Here is a 19898-nt window from a genome sequence, read left to right on the forward strand (position 1 = left end):
ACCACTCACAATCATTCCATGTAACTAACCACCTTACCTCCTCTCTCTCATACTCTAACACCCCAATTTCTCCCCATCTATTTCCTATAAAAAAAACCTTCTACTTTATCCATATAAACTAGTCACCACTCATAAACAATCTACCCCCATAGTAACTGACAAATCCTTCATAATCACAATAGAACCTAATCTTTTCTCTAAACTGTCCAATTACCTCTCTAACCCAATCCTACACCTGATTACCAGTCTAATATCAGGTGATATCCATCCTAACCCAGGCCCCCCCACCTCAACCATTACAGACAAGAGCATATTACTAACTTCTATAAACTCCCAAAGTATAGTTAACAAAATCCCAAACCTCCATGCCTGGCTCATACATAATAAACCTGACATCTTTTTCATCTCAGAAACATGGTTAAAACCCCATATAAAAGACTCTGAAATAGCTCCACCAAACTATTCTATCATTAGAAAAGACAGGTCCCACAAAAAAGGGGGAGGAGTACCTCTCCTCTACTCATCCTCCTTGTCAGTTACCCCCTATAACAAACCTACTCCTCAATTTAATAATGCTGAACTTCTCTTAACACTACTTCAAGTTAACAAACACAAACACATATGTATAGCTTCCCTATACATCCCCCCAGGGGATAATATTTCCACACTCGAAGACATCCTTTCCTGGCTCTCCAATAACATTAGAAATGAAACCATAATCTTAGGAGACATGAATATTAACTGGGCCTCCATTCAGTCTCCTACAAACCCACTTAACATCAACCTCTATAATTTCTCACAGCTAATCAACTGTATTACACGCCCCTCAAAAACCCCCTCTAGCAGCAGTATTCTGGACTGGATTTTAGTCTCTCATCCCCATTATTTCTCCGACAGTGGTACTCTTCCCGACCCTCTTAGTGACCACATACCCACCTTCACTCATCGTCTCCCCTTACTCCTACACCGCACTCATAATTATATTACTGTCCGTAGCCAAAAACACTTTAACCCAACAACCTTTTCTAACTCTCTCAAAGCAATAAATTGGAATTGCCTAAAAACATTACGTCTAGATAACGCAGTTGCCCACTTCAACTCAACATTCTTAAAAATGTTAGACTTCCATGCTCTCTTAAGGACAAAGAGAATAAAAATCAATACTGCCCCTTGGCTTACCAAACACACACTAGCAACCATGCGTCTCAGAGATAAAGTCTGGGCACACTACCTGAAAAATAAGACCCCTATCTTACACAATGAATACAAAACACTTAGAAATAAGGTAAAAAAGCTCATCATCTCTGATCGACAGAACCACTTCTCCATCCTCCAAAACAGTAACAAAACAAATCCTCAAAAATTCTGGAAAGGCATCTCTACTCTACTTAACCCCAGCAAACCAGGCACCCCCACCCCGGACCCTAACGCCCCTGATACTGACTTAGCTACCCAATTTAACTCATTCTTTATTGAATCTATTTCCAAATTAACCTCTTCATTCTCTAACAACACCACATTCTCCAATCTACCCCCATCCTCCCATACCAACACTTCACCCTGCGCTGCTACCACTCCCTCACTCTCATCCACTAACTTTACACCCTCCACCTCTCATACCAACACTTCAACCTGCACTGCTACCACTCCCTCACTCTCATCCACTAACTTCCCACCCTCCACCTCCCCTACCAACACTCCACCCTGCGCTGCTACCACTCCCTCACTCTCATCCACTAACTTTACACCCTCCACCTCCCACACCAACACTCCACCCTGCACTGCTACCACTCCCTCACTCTCATCCACTAACTTTCCACCCTCCACCTCCCCTACCAACACTCCACCCTGCGCTGCTACCACTCCCTCACTCTCATCCACTAACTTTCCACCCTCCACCTCCCACACCAACACTCCACCCTGCACTGCTACCACTCCCTCACTCTCATCCACTAACTTTACACCCTCCACCTCCCACACCAACACTCCACCCTGCACTGCTACCACTCCCTCACTCTCATCCACTAACTTCCCACCCTCCACCTCCCCTACCAACACTCCACCCTGCGCTGCTACCACTCCCTCACTCTCATCCACTAACTTCCCACCCTCCACCTCCCACACCAAACACTCCACCCTGCGCTGCTACCACTCCCTCACTCTCATCCACTAACTTCCCACCCTCCACCTCCCATACCAACACTCCACCCTGCGCTGCTACCACTCCCTCACTCTCATCCACTAACTTTACACCCTCCACCTCCCACACCAACACTTCAACCTGCGCTGCTATCACTCCCTCACTCTCATCCACTAACTTCCCACCCTCCACCTCCCATACCAACACTCCACCCTGCGCTGCTACCACTCCCTCACTCTCATCCACTAACTTCCCACCCTCCACCTCCCCTACCAACACTCCACCCTGCGCTGCTACCACTCCCTCACTCTCATCCACTAACTTTACACCCTCCACCTCTCATACCAACACTCCACCCTGCGCTGCTACCACTCCCTCACTCTCATCCACTAACTTTCCACCCTCCACCTCTCATACCAACACTCCACCCTGCGCTGCTACCACTCCCTCACTCTCATCCACTAACTTTCCACCCTCCACCTCCCATACCAACACTCCACCCTGCGCTGCTACCACTCCCTCACTCTCATCCACTAACTTCCCACCCTCCACCTCCCACACCAAACACTCCACCCTGCGCTGCTACCACTCCCTCACTCTCATCCACTAACTTCCCACCCTCCACCTCCCACACCAACACTTCACCCCTGCTGCTACCACTCCCTCACTCTCATCCACTAACTTCCCACCCTCCACCTCCCACACCAACACTTCAACCTGCGCTGCTATCACTCCCTCACTCTCATCCACTAACTTTCCACCCTCCACCTCTCCTCCTACTCTCACTTCCTCCCCATCTCCCCCCCCAACACCCCCTCTCCTCACTCCCCACTATTCTCATTAAAACCCATACCCACTTCTACTATAAAAAACTCCTTCAGAAACTAAAGCCATGCACTAATGCTCCTGATAACATCCCCTCTTACTTTCTTAGCATAGCTGCTGATGCAATTGCCTACCCCATTAGCATTTTAATCAACCGCTCTATCCAGGAAAGTACAGTTCCCCAAATCTGGAAAAAGGCCTTTATCATACCTTTACATAAAGGTGTCAACAATAACAGTGTGACTAATTTCCGCCCCATCGCTACCCTGTCTCCAATCTCTAAACTCCTAAAAAAGTGTATCCAAATTCAACTCCTACCACATCTCTTAGATAATCACCTACTAACCCCCACGCAACATGGTTTCAGACCTGGTCACAGCACTATGACAGCCCACCTCTCCTTCCTTGAAACTGTAAACAAAGCCCGGGACTCTGGACTTATTGTCTCTACCCTACTACTTGACCTCTCTAAGGCCTTTGACACTATATCACACAGCCTGCTTTTAATGAAACTCTCAAAACTTAACCTATCTCCTTCATCCTTGAACTGGTTCTCCAGCTACCTATAAAATAGATATCAAGCAGTAAAATGGAAAAAGGCAACCTCCTCATTTCTAAATACTCCAACCGGAGTTCCCCAAGGCTCCATATTAGGTCCCCTCCTCTTTAACATATTCATAAATGATTTCCATAACTCTATCCCATTCTCAAACATTATCCAATATGCAGATGACTCAACTATTATCTGCTCGGCCTCATCTATCCCTACACTCCTCAAGCTTACTCAAGATGCTTTTTTAACCACAGAGCAATGGATGAAAAGAAACCACCTAGCACTCAACGCCTCTAAAACCAAATTAATGGTGTTCACCCCCTCTAAAGTCACCTATTTCGATAGTAACACATTCTCTATTACTAGTCAAAACAACACACCTCTGGAACTGGTCTCAGAGACCAAATTACTTGGTGTCCAAATTGATAACCAGCTCAAATTCAACTCCCATATACAACTAAATATCAAAAAAACCCATCAAAAACTTGGTATGCTCTATCGGCAAAAGCACTACCTTACACCTGCTACTAAAATCACTCTTTCTACTTCCTTTCTTATCCCCTCACTTCTCTATGGAGCACCACTTCTAACTAACATACAGTCCTCTCTGAAAACACAACTCTCCTCCTGCTACAACAAAATCGCCAAGTTCGCTACCAGCCACAAGTCCTCCACCCACCACTGTTCCTCTCTCCAACAACTACATTGGCAAGAACTACCCAAGCATCTCACCTATACTCAACTAACTCTTGCACACAAGCTCATTTTCAACCCCTCCCTCTGTCCCTCCCTGTCTTCTACCTTTAAAATGCATCTACCCAATAGAGTATTAAGGTCTAACAACCAAAATCTATTAGAAGTCTACAAACCAACTCGTCCCCCAGGCAAAAATCTTTTATCACATGGTTTAGCACGCCTCTGGAACTCCCTACCTCCATCAATTCGTATAACCTCCAACCATTTTATTTTCAAAAAATCTCTTCATTCACATCTAATATCCCAGTGGTAATGCTCTTGCTTCCACCCCACATAACTAACACTGGTAATTCCATCTTCCTTTCCTTCCCCTATTTACACCTGCAATATTCCCTTAGAATTTCTCCTATCTCATACACTCTTAGTGTTATTATTGTATCCACAAGAATACACCACACTGTACCCCTTACGTGTAGGATTTCTGATATGTAACTGTACTTCTCATTAATTACTTTGCAACATTCCTTCCTTGTTTGTACCACCTGTAAGCTTCATCGCTAGTTTGTATTATTTGTAAAAGTTTCATCTCTAGTTTGTATTAGCTGTAATGTTTCCTCTACTACTTTGTAATTGTTTGTTTGAATCTTTTACTCTTGTATAATTATCATATTTAACCTATTGTAACTTTGATTGTTTGGAGCTTTTCTCCCCAGGACTCCATTGAAAACGGGTTCTTTTTGGCCCAATGGACTATCTTGGTAAACCAACTTCAAATAAATAAATAAATAAATAAAACCCACCCCTCCCTCTATAACTATCTCCCTTTTCCTCCCTTCCTGCTACAACAACTCTAAACTAACTGCTTTGAGTCGCACAATTGTCCTCTGAAGACAACCCAATGTGTCTTCACCAGTACCTAGTCACTACCTAATATTAAACCCACTACTCACATTAAATGTCACTGTTGCTATTTATCCTTACTTTACTATTATATTTGCTTAATTGCTTCTTTCTATATTTTTACTGTATTCTTACTTCACTCATGTAATTTTCTTGATTTATTGTACTGTGGAGCTTTATGGACATTCTCTTAATTGTTTTATTGCATTTTTTTATTGTATCTCACTTCAATTTTGTAATTTTTCTTGATTAGTTATACTGCAGAGCTTTTCTCCCTGTGCCTCTGCTGAAAAAGGGCTTTTGCTCCGTTGGACTATCCCTGTCAACAAATGTCAGGTAAATAAATAAATAAAATAATTTTCAAAAATTCTAAAAAGTAAATTTAAAAATAAACTTGCAGAGCATTCATCCTTACCTTACCCTTCTATAGGAAGTTAATAACTTTTACTATCGCTGATGGACAGGAGTAGAACCTTAGCATCCATCAACAGAAGCTTGTGGGAAGCCTTTGCTCAGTAAAATGACATGAAAGAAGACCCACTTGACATGATCAAAAGCATTCTCTTTATTAACTATAACCACGGCACACAACCCCAAAGTGTTTCAGAATTCAGGAAGGATGTATCTTGTTAATGAGGTATTATCTGATGGGTCACATTCTTTTACAAAGCACAATTCTTTTTTAACAAGTAATGACTCATATACAAGCAAGAGTTCAGCCAGAATCTTAGCTGAAATCATGGCTTCCATGTTTTTCAGTGAAAATGGACAATACAAAATTAGGTAAAGACTGATTAATACAACAAAACAAAAAGACAGCTGCGTCTTGGAAAGTACTATGTAACATAAAAAAAGTATAAAAGGGAGTCAGGGAAAAGTAATAACCTACAGGCAAAAAGCTGACTAAAAGGCTAATTACTAAGGAATGAGTCTTTCATTGAGACCATATAGCTACCTGGAGTCAAGGCAAATAGCAATCATTTTGGATTCAGTGTTTTTTTTTTTTTTTGTCATGTGGTCAGCATTATAGAGTTCTTGATGGAGAAGACAGGCATGCAAAACACTGACCACTGCAGGTAAAATAGGATAGAATAGTTTTCTCATGGTCAACATTACTCAATGCCTTGCAGTTTTCACCTGAATCAGACAGACAATTTCCCAGTTTCTCCAACATTTCTTGTAAATAATCCAAAAATAGCATATTTTTTACATATTGATAAGAACTCTTTGTTAACATGAATGGCACCTCTGGTCCCAATAGTCTAGGGAATACTAAAAGGAAATTTACAGATGTAGCAGTGAATTATCTTGCAGGGTCTGATGCCAGTTATGAAAGCTACTTCTCATCAGAAAATTCCCAAAAGAAAAATATTTAAATTGTATTTCCTTTGTGAGCACACTGTATGTTGATATGAACAGCCACAGAATTTGACAAACAAATTAGCAATAAAAGGCATATAACTAATACATGTGTGTCATATTAAAGGTATGTGCAAACTGAAAAAAAGGAAGTAGCGTATATGTTCTCAAAATGCATTTCCTCAGTAATTCTGTACCTTGGAGTCTTTCTGTCATTTAAGTTTGCATTCACACTTTTTTGAAAAAAATATGCCCTCCACAGCCACAACATACTGTTCCCCTCAATGATTACTCTATGAATTGTTATGTCCTTGCTGACATCCTGACATTACATCAAGTAGTCCATTACCTAATCAGCAAGAGGGAAAAAGGCATACAGAGAGAATATTTTCAGAATGAGGCAGTTTTACTTGTATTTTTTGTCTAATTTTCGGTTTTAAGATTAGTCACAAGCTGTTGGTTAACAGTAGCATAGCTAGGATGCGGCAAGAGGGACAACTGCCTCGGGTGCACAGTGTTAAGGGGAGGGGTGTGATCAGCTGATCCTGATCTCTCTTTAATGCAATACACTTTTAAAAGCTGATATTGCATTTGTGGTCAAACCTGAGAGCCTTTCTGTTCCCTGTGTGGTATAAACTGTAGTAACTGCTTGCTGCATTCTATCAAGCAGTTTGCTACAGGTTATAAAGAAGATTTTTTTTAAAACTAAAACATAAATGACATAGCACTCTACGCATGTATGGTATAAACTGCAGCAACTTTTTGCTTCATTTGTAGATGGGTAAGTCATGCTGTAAAAATTCACTCAGCTGACAGATATCCATCTTTTTCATGCAGTCCTGAATAAATGGATTGCAGCGAGGCCTGAACCTTGCTGTCAGCAAGTGGGGGACCATCAACAAAAACAAACAGTAATAAAGAGGAAGTATTTCATTTACTTTATGCATACAGACTGATGGACCAGTTAACAAACAGTGTATCTCTGCACTTATACTGGGTTGACAGGAGTCACATTAGTTTCGTTGGGCACCTCTCACGGATGTCCCAGGATGCCCACTGGAGGAAGTGAACGAAGAGTAGTTCATGAGCAACACTTTGGCTATAATGAACAGATGCATGGAAACAACTGGCAGTTACGCAGGATCCACTGATGACTGCTGCTAAAAACTGAGAAGTCTGGTTTGCCATGCTCAGTTTGCTACTAATGCGACCCTAACCAGGACAAGCAGATGAAAACAGTCTGGACAGACAGGTATATCTCACAGAGGATACCACTACTCTGGAGTAGACTCCCCATCCACATGAAACACAGTTCATCCCTGTCCATGTAACTGAGATCTATGGATTAGAAAAAGAAAATTTACCCCGGGTCTGCCCTCTGTACTACTAATGGACAGAGGCATTTCCTAATTGCTTCATCTCATGCATGGGTCCCCACAAATTATGTATGTTATGATCTCAGTTATTCTCATTAAGGATAATATATAATTATCGACCATATGATGGGCAAGGTCAATCTCTAACCAAATGGGATAGATTATTTTGACCACAAAAAAGGGAAATTGCCTAGGATGAAAATGGCCCTCAAGGGCAGTTAACCAAGTACTTATCTATGAAGCTATGAGAAAATGGATGGATGGATGGATGGCAAGTTAGACAGAGAACAAAAGAAAGAAAGAAAAATCAACGACAAAAGAAGGTGATTTAATTGTAACACTTGCATAATGTCAATGTACATCTTAGAGTTTTGGTAGACTAGTACATCTGTTAAAGGCTATGAGTCATAAATTTAATGATGTGAATCTTGTCCTTGCACAGTGTGATATTGTCAATGTCATTTAAACAACTGTATATCCACTTCTCAGTAGACAAACACTAAACATTGTATGTCACAAACATTTGCTGTAAGGAAAGCCACTGTGGTCTGCTTGTACTAAAATAATTTTAAAGTAGATGTTCATATTAAATAAAAAAAGAGGATGAAAACAAAGCACATTTGAATTTAAATCTGAAATCCAAACCTTATGTTTAAAATATATCTTACCTTGCTGTTAGCATTGTACACTTTGACCATTGACATATAGCCCACTTCACCAAGGTGCTGGATAGGCGTTCCTTCCCAATGGATTATTGGACTATGCATAATATGCCTTGTCAGTTCTTTCTTCTTCCACTTCTCATCACATGGAATCTTTGTAAAATTTAAATAAGAGGCTTTGCATTAACTGTATAATATAAAATAAATGCTTTAATATTGCAGCACTTATATCTATATCTATATCTGTCTATCTATATATTTATCTGTCTATCTCTATCTATCTATGTATCAGTCTACCTGGTATTATTGAATTTTCACTTACCTGAAAATCAGATGCATGAGATGACTTTGCTGAAAACTTAGTTTCACGAACACCCAGATCATTTCAGTTTTACGCCGGGAAATTAATCACTTGGCCACCATGGTGAACTTTGCCCTTTCCCCCACTATAGTGCGATCTCAGAGTTAGTTTATTTACTTAGGGAGGATATGGGGGTAATGCCCCCACTTGGGTAGGTTTGATTTGCTTTGGTTTGTTTATTTTGTCATGGTGGCCAAGTGGTTAGTTTCCTGGAGTAAAACTGCAGTGATCCGGATGTTCATGAAACTAAATTTTGAGTGAAGTCATCTTGTGCATCTGATTATTGGGTAAGTGAAAATTTGATAATACAAAGTAGACCCATATATATATATATATATATATATATATATATATATATATATATATATAGATAGATAGATAGATACATGTAGATAGATATGCATATATACATTTTATTTTAATTAACATACTACTAATTTTATAGGTACTGTAAGTCACACATTTACTGTTCAAATGGGATGTTGATTGCACTTACAGAGTAAATTAAAAACTACAGTATGAACTGGCACCTCACCTAAGTGTCATGTTTAATCATAGCCTCACCTCAGGTTTCGTGCCTACTAAGTGGCGCAGAGCTACAGTTATCCCACTACACAAGGGGGGAACCACCTTCGATCCCGGAAACTACTGTTGCATCAGTCTGACGAGCCTTATCTGCAAGGCCATGGAGCATATTATCATGGAACCTATAAACAAAGACATTGGCAACCTTCAAACACTGGACCCCACCCAGTTTGGGTACATGAAGGGTCGATCTTGTCTCCTGAACCTGATGGACTTCTTTGAATCAGTCTCCAGAACCATGGACAAGGGTAAGGTGGTTCACACAGCCTATCTAGACCTTGCCAAGGCCTTTGACACCACCCCCCACTCTGGAATCATAGATAAACTTACTGGGCGTTAATCCCTACGTCACCCAATGGGTTGCTAACTGGCTTACTGATAGAACTCACACTGTAAAAGTAGCCGACTCCAAATCCAGCTCCAGACAAGTGACAAGTGGAGTACCTCAGGGTTCAGTCCTGGGACCGCTCTTGTTTGGCATCTACTTCTCTGAAGTACAGGCCAACACTAAGGGACTCTGGCTAACAATGTTTGCAGATGACTGCAAACTGGGAGCCATTATTGAATCCCCAAATTATATGGATACTCTACAAAAGGGCCTTACAGAAACAGATGCTTGGTGCCAGAGCCATGGGCTCAAGCTCAATACCAAGAAATGTATAGTTATCCCCTTTGGGAAAAAATATGTACCCATGAATTACCATATAGGTGGCAGTACACTAAACACCGAAAGTGTGATAAGAGACTTAGGGACACAGGTGGACAGTGGACTCACCTTCAATAACCACATTGCCACAACAGTCAGGAAATCCTTCTATGTGGCACACCTCATCACTGAGGGCTTTTCATCCAGAAAAAAGGAGGTCATTGTCCCACTGTATTCATCCCTCATTAGACCCATTATAGAATACAACGCCCCGTTTGGTATGTACCTCTCAAGACATCTGTAACAACTGGAAAGGCCACAGAAATACCTCACTAAAAGAATCACAGGCCTAAAGCAGATGCCCTATGCTGACCGCCTTAAACAACTCCAGCTATACTCTGTCACATATCGTCTACTCAGAGGCGATCTCTGCTTAACATACAAAGCCATGTCAAACCCAGAGCTGTTGGACATGCTACACTTAAAGAAATCCCAATCCCTCAGAGCCACACGTTCCAGGGATCTAAACCTTGTCATCACAATAAACAAAACATGCTGGAGGGATAGGTTCCTGACCCGGAGACTCCCCAGACTCTGGAATAGATTGCCCATACATGTCAAGCAGAGTGCCTCTTTGGCCCTCTTCAAAGGGAACCTTGACGATTGGATGGCAGAAAGGAAATTCACCCCAGGGATCACGTCAGTCATCCTGCTAGACAGGGGTCCAGGGAAGTAAATAGTGTGGGAAGAAATAGCCAGGGAATTGTTATGGCTAGGCTTGTACAGGCCCTAGGGCTGATAGCCTAGTACCAACCTATGAACCAGGGAATCCTTAATCTCTATATAAAGCAGCATGTCTTCCCCTGGGGAAAGTATAGCTCTTGACAAATTTTTCTGAAGGCAAAGACAGTCTGATATGAATTGTAAGGGATCAACTGACAAATATTTTCTGAATGAACTACTAAAATGTTTTTATTGTTTGCTGTTCACAAGAATGAAGACAAAGGTGGCAGGGATGCTGAACAGATAGGGAGAAAATAGGAAAAAGAAATAGATCCCAGTGTAGGTTCCAACAGGGTGTAATTAGGCATCGCAGTTGCTACGTGTGGGGTCACATGCAGCTCTCTGTTAACGCCAGTACTTTTCCCCTATATCTTCTATAGGAGCTACTCTGTATGACTAGGGAAAGATTTAGCTTGAAACAGAATGTCGTAAATCTAGTAAAAGTTTAGGGCTGTGGTCTAATGAGCAGAATGACATTGCATAAATGTCCTCTTTCAGATGAGATGTTAAAGTGAGATCCCCATCTGCCGGAGTTGGTGGTACCTCAGTTAGATGTAAAAGATCCCACTGCACCTATTCATAAGAGTAGGGGCTCTTTATTTTTAAAAATATTTAAAAAATTTACACATTAATTAAACCCCTTACAATATTAAATACTCTATAGTATTCAATATACTCTCTTTCATTTTTCATTTATACAGAAATCCAGTATTCTAATTAAGTTTTTCACCTTACTCCATTTTCCAAAGCCAAAATCTTATCTGTTATAACATTGCTGCCAAGTTCATTTCTTATTAAACATTATTTCCTTTATTCTTTGATTCCAAATAGACAAAATTACATTAAATATTTCCTTATCAGTCTTACAGACATAATCTTTGCTTCTATTTCTATAAAACACATATTCAATCTTATTCATATTAACATCACTCATACACCATAAATCATCAAAATAGTTCAAGTCACCTAATTTTTTCCATAATGTAACAACTCTATTACATTTCTGAAATACATGTTTTGCAGTTTCAATTTCTTTTCAATAATTACACGTTCTTTCTTCCTGCTTTTTATATGGCACATTTGCTTTAGCTGGTAATTTAGTTATAGTCAATCTCCATAAAAAATCTTGGCATTCTACAATAGTCTTACATCCTTTAATTCCTATTTTGATAGTTTTAGTTTTCTGCTCCTGTAGATCTTTACAAGGATAGCCATAAAAATATTTACACATAATGTTTTCTTACCACAATTTTTTGTCATTTTCAATTTCACTTATATTTATTTTCTGTAATAATACTTTTTCCTGATCAATTCTAAATTCATCATTCAAATGAATCTATATTAGAAGCACGAAACTGCTTTTGAGTGAATATGTAAACAGCGACACATTCATCGAACTGGATTTAAGCGATTCAATGAATATGTCACAGGGCAAGGAGGTAGTTGGCCAACTACACGGAGTTGCCCTTTCCTTCACTATAGTACGATCTCGGAGTTGGAATATTTAGTTAGTGGGTGTGTGGGGGGTGAAGCCCCCCACCTGATAATGGTTTTTATTTTTTTTTTTTTCCGAACGACCACGTGAATTTTTTCACTTGGAAAAAATTTGATTATGTGGCCATTCGCTATTTATAGGTTTTGCGTATTATGTATTGACTTTTATGTAGTCACACATATGCGCTTTCATTTTTCTCATATAGACCCCATTCAAACCACTTTTTTTTTTCTTTTAAATGTTTGAAATACCATCCATTCTCTTTCATATTTCTCTTAAATATTCTGTTACCTAATCTTTTATCCTTTTCCTTTAGTTATTTAAGAAGCTTATACAAATTTAAATTTAAGTCAAAGACACTATTGGATTTATTAGACCTAACCTTCCTTTTTATTGGAAATGTACCCATGTGTAAAGTACCTCTAAATTTGGAACTCCAAATAAAAGAGAAAATAATATTAAGTACTTTTTGTAATTCAGTGGTAAACTAAACACACTGGTAATGTATGGTAACTTTGCCATTAAAATAGAATGTATTATGTCTTTATTTATTTATTTTACTTTGTTTACTGGGAAAGTTCAGCTAGACATGTGCCCTTTTTCAGTTGCGACCCAGGGAGGAAAGCTCCAATGTCATACATTAACATACTATAGTAAAACATAACTTTAAATCATTAATGTAGTACTTCAAAAACTTTTAAACATTAATATAGTACATCTGAACTTAAAACAACAGGAGCTATAGCAACAACATATCATACATCGTGAGGATTTGTAGTTATATTCAGCGCACAGAATTTGAACAGAGACATTCCAAATAGAGAGAGATCCAGTTTGACAGTTGCAATGTTAGGAATAATTTACAAGGATTAAAAAGAATGAGTTCAGTGTTTTTAGAAGTGGCCTAGTACAGTTGTGCAAGGAAGGTTAGATGGGGGGGGGGGTTCAGGAGCAGGGGATGGTGGGGTCTATCATGGGGCTATTAAATAGGGCTTTTTCTTAAAAGATATTCCGAAAATGTTCCAAAATCTATGGGTATTCCTTATTGTTTCTATTACCTTTTCCCATTGTCTTATTTTTCCATTATTCCATTGTTTCATTATCCCATTATCAATATCCTTTTTCCATGATCCTTTATCTGAAATTATATAGCCAACATTTTTATTTCTTCCATGCTAAATTAAGTTTCTTCTATTTGTATTACAAATCCAAATCCTTTACTTTTTTCTTTATTCAAGCACATACTAATTGACTGTCAGGATTCACTTAAACAATTGCTTCATGCCATCTATATTCTCAGTAACTAATATAATGTCATCTGAATATTATAACATAGGTATTTTAGTACATTCTTTGAGCATATATTTTACACCTTTCATATTATTATTATTTCTGTAACTTACTACTACATTCATTACCAGTGTAAACATTGTATTACTCAGTGAACAGCCTTGCCTTATTTCTCTTTTTAAACTTAATTCTTCACTTAAGCATCTATTAACCATCACCCATATAAAATCCTTTTCATATGCAGATAGACATACATTTATTGTCTTCCTACTTATATTATAAGATTTAAATATTTTCCATTTTTGCATTTCTCCAAGTCTTTTAGGTTTCTAATACCATGATGGGAATGGACCCCATTCCTAAATCAAAGTACGATTAAAGTTCATCAAATTAGTATTGTTTCAGCCTTTGATGTCAGCCAGAAGTGCTCTTTGCAGCACCCGCAATGTGCCCAGTAATGATGACTCCTGCAATTTGTATGGGGTTACATGCACTGGTAACATATTTAAATTTAATTGTAGATTCTTTTTTATAAGACCCGTTGCTCCTACTACAATTGGAAGTGTCTAGATATCTTTCTTCTGCATTGCTCTCATTTCTGCCTGCAAATCCTGATATTTCATGACTTTGTGTCTCTCTGTACACAAGAAACTGTAGTCACGGTGTGTGGTGATTTCAACGATCAGTGCTACTTTTGTCTTCTTTTCATGGACCACTATATCCGGTTTTCTAGCATCTATGTTTTGAACTGTTAGTAATGGGTGATCCCATGTGATGTAGACTTCATCATTTTCTATGATGCTTTGTGGCTCATGTTTCCAGTGTTTTTCAGCCACTTCAGTACCATAATGTTTGCACAATCCTCAGTGCAGCAGTCTTACCACATTATTATGCCTTTCAGTATACAGTCCTTCTGTCATTAGTATGTCGGAACCAGCAACGAGGTGTGCAACTGTTTCCAATTCTGTTTTACAAAACCTACATTTGTCTGTTTCTCCCACATGTTCAATGGACTTTGTAAACCAATGTGTACGTAGCCCACTGTCTTGGGCCACCAATATTAACCTTTCACCCCTTGGTTTGAATTCGCCTCTCCTTAACCATTCCTGCATTCAGTCCTGATCAACATGAGGTTCTTCCAGAAGTTTTCTATACCTGCAACTATATTTATGCATTTTCCAGATTTCTTGCCTTCTCATCTGGTCCTTCTACTTATATTCTTTCTTTTATAGTTTTAGCACATTCAGTTGTTGCCTGATTTTCAACTTTTGGTTTGATTTCAAATCCTGCTTTATGCTGATATGCTTCTGCTAGACAGGGTGTTGTGATGTCAGCAGTTATATACAAAGTCCCACAATTGTAGATCTATAAAGGTAATCAATTTCAAGGAGGCCCATCCCTCCCTCACAATGGGGAATATATAATCTTGGTATGCAGTGATTTTTATAAATCACTTGGTGAGCATGAAGCATCCTTCTTGTTTTCCTGTCTAATCTATCCAACACATTTTGGGGCCAGGAAATCACTCCAAACTGTAAGTACGAACAGGAAGAGCAAATTGGTTTATAGCTTGCATTTTTTCCTAGATGTCAATGTTGTTTTCGGGATTTATATAAGTCTTCTAAAGTATTCCTTACTAAGTTTTATTCCCATTTGTTCATGTTTTATGGTTGATCCTTCAGCAATTCCCAAATATTTATAAACTTCCTCATACTCAACTTCTTTTATATCACATTCTTGTCCCAAACTGATGTTTTCTTGGTGCTGCAGTTTTCCTGCTTTATAGTTGCCTTTGCACATTTATCAAGACCAAATGACATTCTTATATCATCTGAAAAAGTTTTGACAACTTGCAGTTGTGCTTTCAGTTCCTCATATCATGAGCTATACAATTTTAAATCATCGACAAAGAGAAGATGAGAAGTCTTTACACTTTGTTATTTTCTAGGAGTGAAATTATAGCCATGGCCTACGCTGTTAAGTAGACAGCTTAATGGGTTAAGGGCAAGACAGAATAGCAGCGGTGACAGAGATTCACCCTGGAATATCCCTCTTTGAGTTTTTATCCCTGGGATAATAATTTGTCCTTTATCATGGCATAATTGCAAAGTGGTCTGCCACTATTTCATGGTCACTGTAATGTAGTCGATCAGTGTAGGGTGTATTCTCTTATCCATGAATTTGGGATACCATCAAATGCTTTTTTTTGTAGTCACTCCATACCATACTTAGATTCTCCCCTTTTTACAGTTCTCCACTAAGACTTTATTTAACAACAACTGATCCTTTGTTCCATAGGACTTTCTTTTATTACCTTTTTGTTCTATTGCCATAATTGAGTTTTCTTCTAACTAACTATAAACTCTACTGGCATCAATTCCAGTGTATAGTGTATATAATTTTTTAGGGTAGCTTGCAAGTTTACTCTTACGTAGGAGCATTGTTTTTCCTGTTGTTAGCCAGGTTGGTGTCTATTCGGGGTGCGCATATAAATAGTTCTTAGTCATGGCTAAATCTTGCAAAGATGTTAATACTTTCAGCCAAAAGTTAGGTACTGCATCTGGGCCTGGGGTTTTCCAATTAGAGACTTTTTTTCACTTTATTTCAATCTCTCTAGCTGTTATATCATCCCATTTCATATCCTGCACCTTTAAACTTTTTATTCTTTCTTTTACTTCTTCTATCCATTTAGCATCTTTGTTATGTTCCACAGGATCTTCAAAAATACTTCTCCAAAATGTATCTATTTTTTCAGTTTCACTTTACAATCCCGAAATACTGAAATATCCAAATTCAATATCCCGTGACTGTAAAGCCAAAAACTGCAAAACCCCAAACCCCAAAAGAGCAAAATTCAGATTCGCAACTACCCCACATACACAGTCCACACACAAACAAGCACACATACACCTTCTTCCCTACACTATAAACCAACAAAACACACACAAACACTACCACTAACCCTACATATAAGCAGGGGGCAAGCCACCCTGCACCCCCCACCACCCTCCACTTATATATATATATATATATATATATATATATATATATATACTAACTCCGAGGTCGCACTAAAAACACAAACACACAAAAACCACCACTACACACTCTACACTCCCCTTGCACAAACATACATCACATACGAACAAATATCACCACTCACAACACTTACACACTCACAATCCTACCTACCTACCCCAACCCACACCACAAAACTCCAAACACACTCACACACACTAAAATCCCTACCCAAAACCTCTAATAAAACATCACTTACCCGAATTTCCAGCTACATCCACACCGCAGTTTCGACATTTCTGCATTCATCATTTCCACGCTCAGTATTCTGCACTTTCTTGCAAGTGCATTTTCGAGACTTCGGTCTTGAGCTACTGAAGTTCAATATTTCAGTAGAGATTCTGAAGGGAAACCATTTCTTCTTTGGTGGTCTTTCACTTCCTCTTACCTTGTTTCCCAATTCTGTTTAAAACGTTTTTGGGTCATAAATAAATTGCTTATTTTCTGCTTTTCCTTTAAATTTATCTGTGTATCTTCTAAGTTTTTCCATCCGTGCCGAGATTTTTAGTTTGTTATTTGCAATAGCGCATGATATATCCTGATCTGTTCTAATACAGTGCGTTGCTTTTATCATGTCTATCTTTCCAAGTATTTTTGTTGATCTGTTCCCTCTTCTATGCTCTTCTAAGAGTGACACTTGCTGTCTTAATTGCTTTATACTTTTCTCTTTTCGATACTTCCATGAAGGTATTCTATCCCTCCCCTTTCTTTCCCTCACTACCTTCTGTTCTTCTTTATCAGTTATTAATTTAGCTGCACAGGAATATATCCTGTTTACTTCAGTTATACCTCATGGATCTCTGTGGACAGTCCTTATTACTGTGTTCATTTGTTTTATCAAACGTCTGACTTTTTGGGTTTTTGTGGCCTTCTGCAGTCAATTTCTTTCATTTATTTTAATATGTCTACCTATCTGTATTAAATCAAGCAAATCTTCTCTTAATTCATTTTCTTCTAAACTGAGGGCACATTTTCTGTTTTCCAATTCCTGCAGACATTCTATAGAAAGTTCTATAGCATGTTCCTGTGGCACATTCTCTTCAATTTCACCCTGTGCCATCCATTGCTTTGTTATATGTGAACCCACTGGCCTATCACTCCTCAATATTGACTGAATCAGAGTTTCCACAGTTTCCTGTTCCTTCCCTTGCTGTCCGGCTTCAATTGAACATTTATACTGGTTTCCTGTGGAAAGATCCAAAATATCTTCATATGGCACCTGACCAATTGCTTCCCATACCCTAGTTTACCTTTAATTTTGGTGCCTATTGCTCTATCCTGTTGTGGTGCTTTTTGAATTAGATTTTCTACACTGAATCTTTCACTTTGCAGATACTCCATAACCTCCATTTCTATTTCTTTAATTTCTCCATTACTAATCTCTTTCTATTTTTCCTCTGTCTTCTCATTTTTTGTATTGTAAAGTTTTCCATGTCTGTATTCCTTTGCCTGCATTTCTCTTGAAATATCTTTGGTGCTGCTCATTTTGTATTGATTTATTTTGCTTTCTCCTTTGCATTGATATTACAACATATTAAATATTTTTTTCCAATTTCCATATTTCTTCTTTAGATGTCTTCTGTTCTTCCTGTTTTTCCTTACTTTGGGGACTCATTCCAGCATGCTGTGATATAACCTCTGTTAGACCCTCTACACCAAATCATTCACTTTACAGGCACTCCTTTACTTCAACTTCTGTTTTTTTTAACTTCTGCACTTTACTAATCTTTTCTACATCCCCTCTTTGTGATATTATATTTTTGCTGTGAAATTTTCCATATCTGGATGTTTTTGCCTGTATTTCTGTTCAAATATCATTGGGGCTGCCTTCTTTATATTGATTAATTTGGTTTTCACCTTTGCATAGATATTGCAACATATCAAATATCTCTTTCTTTCCCATGTCCATATTTCTTTTTTATACTTTTCAAAAATCTCTAGGTTTTGTTGTTTATATTTTCACACTTCCTCAGATGTTTCTTTTTCCAAACAGATCAAAGCTTCTTGATCTCTATACTGTTTTTCACAAATCTGTTGTATTAATGAGCACAAATTTTTATTTGAGGCTTCTGACAGTTTTTCTTGTGGAAGTATGCTTCTTTCCTCTAATTTCTCTCTTAATCGTTTTGTATATTTTGCGTCTGGTAATTTGGGGCTTTTTGCATAATAGTAACAATACATAATTTCGTGCTTATCCTCAATAGTTCACTCTATCGTCTTTATGGTTCTTCTTTGGCCTGTCAGTTTTTTGTGATTTTTGTGGACTATTACTTCCTTCTACAGCAGGGGCAGGGCATCCTCATTCTCCTCTTTGGCTTGGCCTGGCCCCACTGAGGATTCTACACTGTAATGTTTTTCCAGTCTTGTCACCAGTGTGCCTCCCAGGATTGGGAACTTTCTTAACCTGGGTCTTGTGCACCCAGCTCTCTTTTTTTAAATTTTGACCTACTTCTGTCCATGATATATGCTATATAAATACAATCTATACATCAGTGTTGTCTTGGTGAGATTTTGTGAAAAACAGTGTCCACCTCGTGAAGGTACTCACAGGACTTGCAGATGAATTCAGTTTCAGGAATACTACTCTCCTTTGTTTGGTGACTTATCATCTCTCCATTCGGACCCCTTTCCCACAGTATGTCAATGTAAATGGTGTCAAAGGCTTTATTCAAATCTCCTATTATGGGTTTTAGTTATTGTTCTATGTTTATAATGTCATCTACTAGCTCTCTAAAGGTCAGTAATAACTCTTTAATACCCCTACCTTTAATACTATATACCATGCCTTCTATAATATTATTTACTTTCACCACCATCCTTTTTGTAACATTTTCATAAAAATGTTATACTATGTACTATTCAAAACCACAGGCCTCCAGTTCTGTAGAATTTCACTGTATCCTTTCTTGCTTATGAATTTCAGTATACCTTTACATAATTCTTTATAGGCAAATCCTTCTTTTAACCATTCATTTAGAATTTTAATAAAACCACTTTTTTTGCTAAAACAGTATATTCTTAGACGTTTGGTATTCTATTTCTTCAGGTCCTGCTGCTGACTCTGCATTTAATAATTTCAATGCTCTGTCTAATTCTTTTATTGCTACATCTTTCTCTTAGTCTGTTGTCAAAAAAATGTTCATCTTATA

The 19898-nt window shown here is 38.4% G+C and overlaps 1 protein-coding gene across 1 annotated transcript in view; it reads right to left on the reverse strand.

Moving 5' to 3' along the window:
• LOC122795004 (rho guanine nucleotide exchange factor 7-like) overlaps nucleotides 1-19898 on the reverse strand; it is a 925778-nt gene that overhangs the window by 507490 nt on the left and 398390 nt on the right. Inside the window, exon 8 of the mRNA XM_044063590.1 lies at nucleotides 8518-8664. Coding sequence (XP_043919525.1) covers nucleotides 8518-8664 — 147 coding nt within the window. The remainder of the gene's footprint in view (nucleotides 1-8517; nucleotides 8665-19898) is intronic.

The sequence above is a fragment of the Protopterus annectens genome, chromosome 2.part1, assembly GCF_019279795.1.
Source record: "Protopterus annectens isolate FY-2018-M chromosome 2.part1, PAN1.0, whole genome shotgun sequence".
In the NCBI taxonomy this organism is placed as follows: Eukaryota; Metazoa; Chordata; order Ceratodontiformes; family Protopteridae; genus Protopterus; species Protopterus annectens.